Below are 13,023 nucleotides of genomic sequence, written 5' to 3'. Positions count from 1 at the left end.
GATATACTTTTTTTGTTTTTAAACATAAAGTAATATACAACTTTCCTTTGTGTGTGTCACTTTTTCTTTTCTTTTTTTTTTTTTTTTTGCCTTAGTGTAAGCTCCAGCTCTTTCCCCTCTGCATGCCTGTGTTCAGTCGAGACATCTCACTCGGCTGCTTATGATTTATTATCGACCCTGTTGCGTTAAGATGAATAGCTGTGCTTGCTTTCGGCCTGACATTTGGTTACAAGGATGATTTAAACATCTATATTTAATGCAGTTTTTTACGTATAGGCTCGTAGTCCTAAACTTGTTTTGGAGCAATGTGTTTAATAGCATGAACTGAATGCTTAGGGGGGCCATTACTTTTTCAACATCTGGCATCCAGGTTTGAGCACTCAAGCTTGTGTCTGTCAGAAATCACTGTTGTTTAAAAAAAAAAAAAAAGACACAATGCATAGCTTAGGACCAAAAAAAAAAAAAAAAAAGGTGTTCCAAAAGTAATGGCACACAAGATCACATCACTCGTCTTTTATTGCTTAATGCAAAATTGATCCACTCATCATTTCTTTATCTTTCTAGTCGGTCCCGTTACTCACTAGTCTTCACTTGGCGACAAGGTGTTTTTTTTCCTAGAGCTTAGAAACCATCTCGTTTTACTCAGCATAGAAGTATGTAATTTTTTCCCCCTTTCTCCCAGAGCCCATTTGCCCCGAGATGCTCTTTGTGAAGCCAAGACGAGGACAGCAGTATTAGCAAGCTCGCTAATCTTAATTGATTTTTTTTTCCTAACAACACTTCTTCTTTTTTTTTTGAGCACCGTTAGCCATGATTTCATGCAAATCCAGTTGTTTGAGGAAATTAATTCACAAACCCATTACAGGCCCGCTCCAGCGAAAGAGAGTGGAGGTGCTCTAGAGGGATTCTTATCAAGGACAGAATGTTTTATTTATTTTCTCCCTGCACTTATGCTCTCCCTTTCTCCATTCGACTCAGAATTCATAAACACTCAGACGGAGCAGCCGTGAGCTGCGAGCGCCGGATCCCTCAGCCGCCCATAAAGAACAAGGCGCTGGGCGATGGAGTGCTCGAGTGCTGAGACGCTAACCTTGGGCTATTGAACATAACGTCCCATTTATAGATTGGAGTAATGCCCTGGCCATTTGAGGGGGAATAACTCTTTATAGCTGCAAGATAAAGTAATGAGTGAGGGTAAGAACAGATCATCATATTGAGTACTCCACCTCCATGGTTTTTCTTTTTTTTTTTTTTTCTCTCTCTCTCTTTTGATTTTTTTATTTATTTATTTTTTTTGTGAAAGCTCTCAATCCGAGCAGCGCCGCTGATAAATCAGAAGCGGTAGGGTAGGCGCGTTTCAGAGTGCAGGTGATGCGCTCCATTTGTAATCTCCATGCAGGCGGGGACGCACGTTTGGGCCGAGGCTGGCTGACTGAAAGGAGACGTGCCACTTCTGCTTTCCACTGCAGGTCAAATGGACTGATTTAATGTGCGGCTCTCCCTAGAAGGTGAAATAGAGTCTGGCAAGCCGTGCACGCGCGCGCACATGTGCGGTTCAAAAGCGATTGAGATCCCTGTCTTTCTGTCAGCGCGACACACTTGCTCTCTCTCTCTCAACATTCCCCGGTGCCACTCAGACGTATTTGCGCTACACACATGCACATGCGATATGCGACACTTGAAGAATTCAGAGTGGAAAGTGAATGAGAGCTTGCAACCTCTGTTATGCCACCCGAAAAACAGCTCGTCATGAAACGATGATATTTGAATACGTGTGGTGAGGCTGGCTGAAAACGTAGGTGAGAAATGTGCGTGTGTGCTCGGAGATGCTGAGTGAAAGAGATTCTCATTAATAGTGCATTGATGGGGATGAGTGGGTTGACTGCTGGAGATGGAGGCACACCGAGCCGGGCCTGACTGAGTGCCCTTCATCAGGTGACATCGTCATGGTGATTTATCCCTCCTGTGTAGTAGAGATGAGCAGACAGAGAAAAAGGGAATAAGATAAGGGGGGGGGAGAAGGAAAAAAAAAACAGAGCGAGAGCAGCTGAGAGCCACTGGAAGGAATTCTAATGAATTCTGACGTGATTGATTTCTCTCTGAGCCTTAACTGAGACAGGCAGAGTCCCTCTTTTCAGTTATGAAGAGATGCTGTCATGCAGATAAGATGAATGGCGTGCTATGTTATCTTTCAACTGTGTGTGTGTGTGTGTGCGCGCGTGTGTTTGCCATGAGCAGGGTATTTATGACAGTCCAGCCAGGTGTTGTTGAATTATAACATAAATTGAGTTGTAGATACCAGTCAATTTGTTAACACAACCCTTTATGGGCTTTTATTTTTTTTCTTTTCAAAGTGTGTGTGTGTAGAGCACACAGCTTTGTATGCAGCCCAATTGATTAGTGTAAGCCTGTAGCAACAGTGCCGGCTAATCCAAAAACTCTGGCTAGCCAATTCAGAGAGGATGTTCGGAGCAGCTGGCCAACTTAGCATTTAAAAGCTGCACTTGCTTTTTAAGCGGCACAAGAAGCCGCTTAAAAAGCAAGTGCATGCTGCTGCTTCTGCTGGAGCTCAGCGCTCTGCCACGGCTGCCTGCCTGCAGTAATTAGGTGCGAACTGTTTGCTGCCTCGAAAGGCATTTAAATGCCGAACAGTGGCCGGAACAGGCGTGTGATGAGGGGGTTATACTGCCCCTCTCGCATGCTTCCTGCCACGCCTGGATGGATGGTTGGAAGGGTCGTCCAGAATGAAGTCGAGCTACCGCGCGAGTGCTAAGTGCTTGGTGGGCTTCACCCGCTAATGATCAGAAGCCATCAACGCTCCATAACAATCAGCCACTCTAGCAATCAAGTCCCATCACACAGGCGACCGTCAGAGAGCAGCATGAAACCTTCAGCTACGCTCACGATGGAGCACAGCTTTAATTAACGAACAGCAAGGCGTATGGGGAACGTCGACTTCTTTAGCCTTGTGTGAGGAATAACGTCGTTTTTAATATAATTTTTTATTAGTAGTCATAGTAATAATAGTCGTAGTAGCAACAGATTACGAAGGAGGACCTACAGGTTTTCTTATAGATGCAAAAGCATGCGACTGTCGTAATGCAACGGGTATTATATTAGTCTCAGTGTGGAGTGGCTGTGAGGAGGATTAGCTAAGGCAAGAATAATGGAGAAATGATGAGCGTGACAGACACTGGAGGCGGCCTGAGGAAAGACAGCAGGTTACACACCGTCAACGGTTTTCAGATTTTTTACTTTTTTTTCTGCTATTTAATAAAGTCTTCTCCGGCTTTAGCGTCCTGACAAGTCGTGAGTGTTTTTTCTGTCTCTCTGCCGCTTCTTCAAGCACGTCGTGGGCCGGACGGAATATAAAAGGGAGGCATTTATATATATATGTTAAAAAAAATAATAATTAACGATAAAACACTGAAACGGGGCTGTGAAGTTTCCAGTCTCTCGTTATCAGGGTAATGAGAAGAGGCGATGTGAGAATGACCTCGGGACGGACAGCTGCACGGGTGAGGTTTTGGAAAGAAAGCAAGATGCACTAAGTGGCATTTTTTTTATATATACAGATAGAGTCTCGTCCATTATTTTGAGTTTCTGGTTTTGGTTGCATGGCAGTGGCTGTGAAAGGAGCTGCTTGGAAAATTTGTGGCACTTTCCGGCTGACAGATGGACCTCAGTTTTCAGCCGAGAAACATGAATTCATAAACAATCACGTTTTAAATGATGAACTCCAGATCTTGCCGGATCTGCTCATCCCAAAGTTATATCACATCTGATTTATAGCTTTGCCATGATGTCTTGTACAGAAATGATTGCAGCCAGAGCAGCTAATGACCAATATGACATTATATATATATATATTGGACACACCCCCCTCGTGTCCCCTGGCAAGATAGAATTGATAATTTCGTAAAAAAAAATGTATATAAAAATAGGAAAGCGCTTGGGACTCGTATACATACACTCTTCACTATTTCTCTCTCCATGCGTATATGTTCCTGTTCGGTAACGTTAGTACCCTATGAAGACGGACAGCCAAATTCAACGTAGGTAATGACTGGGTTTCACATATCAGTAACGCACTATTTCTCTTCCTCCATCTGTATGACGATCTACTGTGTCGTCTGTTGAAGGGACATTCACGGGAAGCAACAGCAAAATATCACTTTGTTTATCAGTGATCACATTTAATCATCCCGCCTTCATCCACAGTCTGAAATCATCCTCACAAGAGGAGCAGGGGGATGGGGTGTGTGTGTGTTGTGTGCTGTACATGAACGGTCTGTGTCGCTCTAGAAAACGTTTTTAAAAAAACAGATAAAAAAAAAAAAAGAAAACGAGTGAGGGGTGAAGCTGCAAGCGAATCTTGATCTGATCTGTTGGGCAAACAAACAATGCACGTCAATCGGGCGCAGGAATGCTGCCTCGGTGTCTCGGCTCCCCTCGGCGCTGCTCGGCTTTTCCTGGACATTGGCTGCTTTGAGCTGTCCGTCAGAGAACAGCAGGCTGTATGCTTGGATCAGTGTGGGCGGGGTTAACGCAAAGACAAGCAGCGGCGAGTCTTTTTTCTTCTTCTTTTGCAGACTGCTGCGCTAATGATGCCGAGCATTACAGAGGCAATCAGTAACCACACCCCAGTCAGCATCGGCTGCGTACATGAACACACACCCCCTTATACACGCACTCAGTTAACTGCGTATGCTAAGCTGTCACCTCTTTTTTTTGTTTTTGTTTTTTTTAATCAATCACCCTGTTAAATCATCATAAAGGACGACCCATGTGTGAATACTTGCTGTTAAGCATGTTTTGCGCTTTCTCTCTCTCTCTTTTTTTTTTTTTTTTTTACACACGACTCCATGCCAAAATATGCTTATGGTATGGAAAAAAAAATTGCTCCCACATCGTTACTTCTAATTAGACGGACCTCTGTTTTTATCAGACATCACTAAAATAATGATATAAAATGTCCTGTCTCACCTTGAAGTGATTGAACACTGACTATCGTACAGTATGTAATAGGACTGAAAGACGGCATGCTGGGAATAAACCCAGAGCTGAGAGTCAGCTAGGATCTTTGACCTCTGACCCCTGTGTCTGCTCCTCTTCACATCCCTCGGTCCTGGCTGAACACTCTGCTTAAGGCTATTAAATCCTGTCTTTGTCTCACCTCTCAGCCTGCCTCACTACTGGATGGATGTGTGTGTGTATGGGTGTGTGTTTGTGGTGCACACGCATGAGTGTACACAGTGTACATTTATAATGCACACGTTGTAGGTTGGATGCGCAACAATGACGCGCCTCAGCGTTGCAGCTAATTCTGTTTGTTCACGACTGTATGTGTCTCTGCATACAAACAGAGAGGGGCGAGGCAGCTGCGCCTTTATCCTACTGCAGTGTGTGTGTGTGTGTGTAATTAAAAAGAGAGGAAGGAAGACAGGTGATTTTTCTCTTTGTGCCTGTTGAGTAGTCACACTCTCTTATTCCCTCCCTCCCTTCCTCTCTTCCTTCCTTTCGGCGCCAGTTTCAGTGCCACGACTCGTCTCTAGATAGTGACCCTATGTCCGTTTATAGTGGTGTGTGTGTGTGTTTTTTTCTTGGTTAGCCTGGCTTTGCTGATGGATCACATGACTGAGAAGGAATGAGAAATGGTTAAGGTTGAAGTGTTGACGCACAAAAAAAAAAGAAAAGTGTGTCTCATTCTTCGGTGCCTCAGGTCGAACGCTGATTGGTTAAAGCTGGAAGGTGTGTCTGTTACATCCCTGGGATTAATAACGTTGATTGATACAGTTTCCTCATCTGACCAAGAGACCCAGTGTGCATCGTTGTGTATAACGATTAAAAAAATTAAAAGAGAGAAAGAAAGGTTCTCACACACGGGTTCACTCTCGTCCTGACTCTAGACGTAATCGCCTTTTAAATGTGTACGACATATAAATTATTGAAATAATAAATAATTGTCATTGCTTTGGCAACACGCCGAGTCCCGTAATCAGCCCAATCTAACAGTCATCACATGATCAAGTCACCACGCCGATTAGAGCGCGAACGGGAAAAACACACCAACAACAAAGCCTATTATGCCAGGCTTGGCACCATCACCCATACCAATCCCCCCCCCCCCCCCAACCTCTATCGCTCTCTCTCTCTCTTGCTCTCTATGGCTCCACCTCCTCATCATTTTGCCCTGGGGACAGGGAGAGCGGGGCTGGGAGGAGCAGCTGGGGCGGGTTTTTGAGATCGACTCGATTGTTTTGGCAGCGGTAGCTAATACCTCCGAGCCATTTCCATGCCACAGCTTAGCTCACGCTTGACCAAACCGGCTAATCCATTTAGCCGTGGTTTAACCAGGTCCCCTCTCCACTGTTTCTGTGACGAGCTGTACCGCGATATCCTTCCACAATCCAGCGTTACCTCAAATAGGCACTTAAATTGACATGGAGCAGGACTTCTGAGTTTTGTGTCTCTGTGTGTGTGTGTTAGTGTTGTCCAGCACTTAACTGTCTATGGACTGACTCAGTCATCAGTCAGTCAGTCAGTCAGTCCAGCCACTTGGCAGCGTCTGCTGCCTGCCAAGCATGAAGTGCAGGAGAAATGAACGAGCGATATCGGAGACATCTCATGTCAGACCAGCGACACGGCTCGTCTGCTTCACCTACATTTCTGAACAGCTTCATGTTTCTGCCCTGCCGTTATCCACCGAGTCTGTTGCTTTAAAAAAAAAAAAACATGTCAGCTGAATTCCAGGACAAAAATCTGCACCATTAGCAGCCGTATAGCATCTGGAATTGTGTGTGTGTGTGTGTGTGTGTGTGTGTGTGTGTGTGTGTGTGTGTGTGTGTGTGTGTGTGTGTGTGTGTGTGGAGATAAAGGCTGCAGTGGAAGCAAATGCAAATTAGAATAGTGAGGCATGGAATGGTTGCCGATGCCGCCATGATGAGCTGAATTAGCATGCTGAATGCTCACTCACTGTTTTTTTTTTGTGTGTGTGTAAGGTAAGTGTAGAAGATGTAGAGCCCCTGCAGTGCGCGTTTCTCTGATGTCTGTGCTGTTGATGTCGATAGTCTCATTGACAAACAGATTTATTCGTCTTTTTTTCTCTCTGTATCGCCTTAACCGAGGAGGAAGCACGGGGCGACTCGAGAAACAGAGAGAGCGAAATGTCAGTCAAGAGATAAGGAGACATGCGCATTGTTTCAAGGGACGGCTAAAATTGGACCCGTTATCGGTCGTCGGCCTGCCTGCGTTTATCACCTTCTCCTCGTATGCTTTTTTTTTTAAATTTATTTTACAGCGCCAGTCGAGTTAATAAACGCTCATTTACTTGCACTCTATGATTTGTTTGACTTCTTGAATCCACCCCAGTGTGATCCAGTGTCAGTTCTGCGTAGCAACACAATAACAAGCTCTTAAATATTAAACACATCGTCGCCGAGTCAATCATCTCTCGGCTGACAGACCTGAATCCCCCCCACCCTCCTCCTTCCCCGCATCCCTAGTCTTCGACATTTCAGTCATTAGCTGTTAAGTGTTTGAGCACTCAGTGGAAGGTGGGGTGGGGTAGGGATGGGGGGCATGCTGAAAGGGGAAGAAGAAGGAGGAGGAGGAGGAAGATCGGGGGGGAGGGGGGGGAATACGAGTAAGAGCCCAGGCACACCTGCTGGGCAGAGCAAACCAAACCCGCGCCCCGCACCACCACGTCTTCCTGGTATGAACCCGAGCCCCGGCGTTATCGCGTGACGATCCGGATCGAGTCCCGCGGCGAGCTCGCAGAGTGATTATGTGAAGTGCCGAGGCTGAGGCTCTTAAATGTTTGAAGTGTCTCTTTAGTGTGTTGCATACGATTACAGACACAGCGGGCACGTCTTAATTAGCATTATTTGCACGTCCGGCGCCGCGTGAGTCACCCCGCTTTTTATTCCAGAAAGAATTAGAGACACTAGCGAGTACAGTAAACTGCGGATTCAGTCACAGCCACAGCTTGGCATTGTGCATTGTGTGTACAGTGTATCCTGGTTTTGTCACACGCTGCATCTGACTGCGTAAAAAGCTCGTCAAACCCGGTCTGGAAGCGGGGCTGACAGATGGCCGGGCTGTGTTCAAAGCGAGTGGAGATTTAATATCTAAATAGCGCGAGAGAGAGAGAGAGAGAGAGAGAAGAGAGGCGCCCTATGTGGAGCAGCATAAAGGTCCTGACTGTGCCGCCATCACAGCTGTGACTCCCCCCTTCTCTCCTCTCCTCTCCTTTTTCTCTCCTCCCCTCCCCCTTGCATTTGTTCTTGTTGACGGGCGGAGGAGGAGTAATCTGTACACAGGCTCTTGCAGGGAGGAAACATGTCATCAACACTTGTTTACCATTATTAGTTTGAGCCTGCGAGAGGAGAGGCAGGGCAGCTCAATTACTCTCGAGCTATGAGGCGACGCAAGAAGCCTTCTTCTTCTCCTCGTCTCAGCTTGGCCCGACACCCCCCGCTTTTGCGTGGCACTTGCTTATTCCACACACACACAAATATAAATAAATAAAATAATGCAGACGTCGGTTCGTTCGCGTGTGTGGCTTTCTTGCCTTCCTTTGTTCGTTCAGAACGGAGTGTGAGAAGGAATGTTTTTTTTCCCTGGTTCGCTCATGCGCACACAGCTGTGGGAAGCCTTTCACGCTGGGGGCACACATGGAAGAGCTTTACTCCGAGTTTGTGTACGTGTGTGTCAGTCAGTCATAGGGTTTTTATGGAGTGTAGCAGCGTCTGGTCTGTATCAGCGAGAGAGAGAGCGCACTGGGCGGAAGCAGTGTGTGTGAGCTCCACATCCATCATGTACCGAGAGAGCGTCCTGAATCAGCGCTGCCTGCCAGCGTGCCGCGTACTAATCATATCATATCATGTTTGGAAAGGAGATTAGCTCGTAGATCTGTCCGCCTGATGCCACCATGTCACAGGCACTCAGTGAGACGCTTCCCGGTCGTATTTGTGTGTCCCACACGTCTTCTTACGACTCTAGTTTCGAAATGCACACACTCCCAGGTCTCCATTTCGTCCAGGATGTAGAAGATCCCAGCTTTCACAGCTTCCTCCAGGTGACGCCGCACTCTGCCCTGTTCTGAAACCAGAGCCTGTTAAAGCGCTCAGGAGTTTTTGGATCTGGTGTGCGAAAGAGAAACAGAATGTAAACGTTCGCGGGGAAAAAAATAAACCCATATTTCCTGTTAATGCTCGCCGGCGGGTCTGGATTTGCTTAGCCGAGGGCTGTGTATATGGCGTGAGTTGGAAAAAAGTGGGTTCATTGCTGCGGTTTCAGTTGCAGGCTCTCTTGTTAATAGACAGGAATCACGTGAGCCCGGCCAGGCCCGACTCGACTCGACCAGAACCCCCTTGACAACAGATGAGATGTGCTGTGGCAGCCATGTTTAATGATTTCAGGCAGTTTGTCATGTCACCTAGCGTCACTGTAGGCTAGCAGCGGACTGGCACGGTGCTGTCAATCAAATTAAATGACGTGCTTTCAGTATTGTCCGTCTTATCGTGATTCCCTGATTAATTGCTCAAACCCTGGGGTTGTCGGTATTGCCGTGTGAGATGTCTGTTGTACCAGACACTCGATGTAACCTCCCAGGCCGGTCTCCCAAGAGCCTTAACCCCTCGCTGCACTTGGACTCAACATGGCTGCGCAGTAATTACTGCTCGTGCCTGTTTGAGAGACAAGGGGGACAGTGTGAGTGCATGATTCTGCTCAAGGGGTGGTGGAGGGGGGATCGAGTTTGGAGCAGAAACAAAAGCAAAAAAAAAGGGGGGGGGGCACCATTTCTGAGAGTAGTGAGGCCTTGCATACTCTTAGGAATGTTTCCACTCCACCCCCTCAATGTCTCAGGCATCACCAGCGCTTGGCATCGTGTGCTTCTCGTAACATGAAGCTCAGTTTAATCGGAGCGAAGATTCTGAGAGGCGTAGGATCGAATAAGCGGCCTCTCTCTGTTTGTTTTTTTTATTTTTTATTTTGCTGGGTGCACGAGAGCATGAGGAGTGCTGGGCAGAAGCCAGCGTTACAGCCCACAGAGCCGGGAGAGAGAAAGAGGCGCGGTGGCAGCGAGAGCACTTTGGAATGTCACTAATCAATTCATCTCTGTAATTGTAATGGGCGGCTTGCTGCTGCTGCTGCCTCCCATTCTCCTTCCTGTCTGGCTGCGAGTGCTTATCTTGATAATTTGATTCTGCGCACTGATCTGCTCTGTGCGACATAAAAACATAATTAGGGTTTAATAAGGAAACAGTCATTTCCAGTGCGAGGCAGATTCAAAGAAAGGTCACAGGTTTCAGCTTGGTTTAGTTTCAGTTTTCAGTTTTAGCTCTTCTGAGTGTGAGGATGTGATAGGTGAGAATGTGTGTGGTGTTTTTTTTTTTTTTTTTTTTTTTTTTTTTTAGTGCTGAACTGGGATTCCTTCTCGTATAATTCACTCTGACGGCGAATCTTTTTGATTCTTCACAAAGAAGTGGCCCAGTCAGAATAGTGACTGAACCCGAGTGACTAATCCCCCTGAACTGAGCTTTATTTATGCTTGGTAATTAAAAAATAAAATCTCTATAACACAATTTTTTCCTCCTGAAAAGTGTAGCCGTGTGAATGGAGACTTTGACAAGAACCTTTTACAGCGTCTCATATCCCATGTCTCAGGCCCAGGTGGTGGGAATATACTGTTACACATGCACACAGCTTAACACTCATTCCACCGTTCGCATGAAATGTAGCACGTTCCCCCATTATCCCTCCACAATGAGCTCTGTCTGCTGCTCAGTTCTCCGACTGCAGGGTGCGTGAGGGGGAAATAAAAAGTCGTCCTCGGCTTTCAGTTTCACCCAGGATGTTGTGGAGTTTTTTTTTTTTCCCTCTCTTTCTCTCACTGGCAGACTAACATGATTGCACGCTCAGCCTATTTGTGTGTGTGTGTTTGTGAGGAGGATGGTATTTTCTGTAGGAACGTTTAAAACGACTATGATTCCTGCCGGCAGCTGCTCCAGACGCCCCGTCGCTCATCTGTGGCTTCTTTTAACGTTCCCTTAAAACGTTTCAATGGTCAGTTGGGTTTGTGTGAAGGCACAATAAATATTTCATGTCGGGGAATGAAAACAGTGATTCTGCTCCTTTCTTCCCTCGTCCCGCCCGGCCCTTTGCCTCGGAAGCTCGGCTGACTGTGGGAGGTCTTGGTGACCCAGTGCTGCCACCTCCTGGTGGCTTTGGTGAAGTGCGCGTGCCGACTCTGCATGCAGTGCTCTCGAAACGACAGCGGGTGGCAGAGTGAGAAGTGCAACACGAGAAAAGGAAGCGGTTTGTGATTTGCTTGGCTGGATTTATAGTTTTATGCTTTACAGATGTGTGTGTGTGTGTGGAGTCGTATTCAGGAGTTAATCTATCATACAGTTGAAAGGGTGGCTGCGTTTCTGCCTCGAAGCGCCTGACTTTTTAAACACGCAGCTTTCCTTTTCCCTTCCTTCCTGCCTGGCTCCCTAGTAGTCCAAAAATGCAAATGTTTTTCTGTTTACCGTATTAAAACTAAATGTTTTCAATCCCTTTTTAATTGACTTGGTTTCCACAGAGGGCTTTTGGCACAGACTGAGGGAATCAGGAAGGCACATGCAACACAGGCGTGTGTTTGCCAAGAGGCCAATTTGTGACGCTGTTAACAACAGCACTGGAAACAAATGTCTGTTTTTATTGAATGTTTATGTGTATCTCATTTTCCTTTTTCCAGAGTAAACGGGACCATCTGTTAATGAGCGTGAAATGGTACTACCGCCAGTCCGAGGTACCCGACTCTGTCTACCAGCACCTAGTACAGGACCGCAACAATGAGAACGGTATGTGCGTATTTGCGCGTGTGCGCGCTCTCCTAACAAATAACACATGTAAAACGTTATCCGCCTGCCACATCCTTTTACTTAACCATCCTTAGCAATGTGTTCGACATCAAAGTAAATGACATCTCGGATAAAAGAGGACGTGTCTGCGAAAAACCTCCCCACCGTCCTCGTTTCCACGGTAACCCTCCTTCAAACAAAGGCGGCACGAGGTGAAGTGCAAATAACCCTGAGCGTAATATCCCACGGCCCCATGGCCATCCCCGGGCTAATGCATACATCAGGAAGTAATAACAGGTTAGGGCTTCCACCCGGCTTTGTGTCGAGACCGCATTGATTTTAATGCAATCTAATAAAACAGCCAAGAGCGCCTCTGCAGTCCTGTCAGCTTGGCAGACATCACCATCCCTCCCTCCCTCCCTCACTCCTTCCCTCACTCACTCTCTCGACATCAGGTCTTAGCCTGGGTCAGGATGACAGACACTCATCCCGTGCTGTTATAATGGATCTCTGTAATGACATCCACATTTCTTTTTTTTTTCTTTCGATTTTCACAGTATCTTTGTGCCACATCCTTTGAAGGGAGACGTAGTAGGAACCTTACATTAAGGGCCATACATTGATCTGATTGTCTCAGTGCTGTAGACTACAAGCTGCTTTTAACATAGTCAGTCGTAGATATACACACACGTCCATAAGGGATGCAGGTGTTTTTATGTGCAGTACCTTTATAAGTAGCGTAAAATACAGTACATACTGCATAAAATACTGTTTCCTGATGCTTTAAAAGAAGACATGTACATACTTAAATGCATACTTGCATATGCTGTATATAACATTTTCTTTTGTTGTCTTTCCTTCTTTTTTCTTTTCCCCTTGTTTTAGGGCAAGACAAATTCCTTTTGTGTGAGAAAATCTTATTCTGATTCTCATTTAGACATTTCTAGGATACCACAATATGCATCACAAAATATAGATTTGCCAACCAATCCAATTTCCATTAAAACATAAAAAAACTAAAAGGTTTACAAAAAGAAATAATTTTAAATCGAAAAGGGAAAAATAAATCTTTAATAAACCATAAAAGAACAATTAAGTCAACTTTAGTGATTCACTACAGAAATTAGGAGTGTGTGTATGTGGTGGTGTAGTTTTTTTTTATTGTATTGGT

The 13,023-nt window shown here is 45.8% G+C and overlaps 1 protein-coding gene across 3 annotated transcripts in view; it reads left to right on the top strand.

The window, feature by feature from the left end:
- The window catches only part of rerea (arginine-glutamic acid dipeptide (RE) repeats a), a 175,777-nt gene that overhangs the window by 120,025 nt on the left and 42,729 nt on the right, over positions 1 to 13,023 (top strand). For all 3 annotated transcript variants that reach the window (XM_053481779.1, XM_053481780.1, XM_053481777.1), the window contains exon 4: positions 11,747 to 11,852. In XM_053481779.1, the coding sequence (XP_053337754.1) occupies positions 11,747 to 11,852 (106 nt within the window). The remainder of the gene's footprint in view (positions 1 to 11,746; positions 11,853 to 13,023) is intronic.

The sequence above is a fragment of the Clarias gariepinus genome, chromosome 22, assembly GCF_024256425.1.
Source record: "Clarias gariepinus isolate MV-2021 ecotype Netherlands chromosome 22, CGAR_prim_01v2, whole genome shotgun sequence".
NCBI lineage: Eukaryota > Metazoa > Chordata > Actinopteri > Siluriformes > Clariidae > Clarias > Clarias gariepinus.
This window is presented reverse-complemented; position numbering and strand designations above follow the sequence as displayed.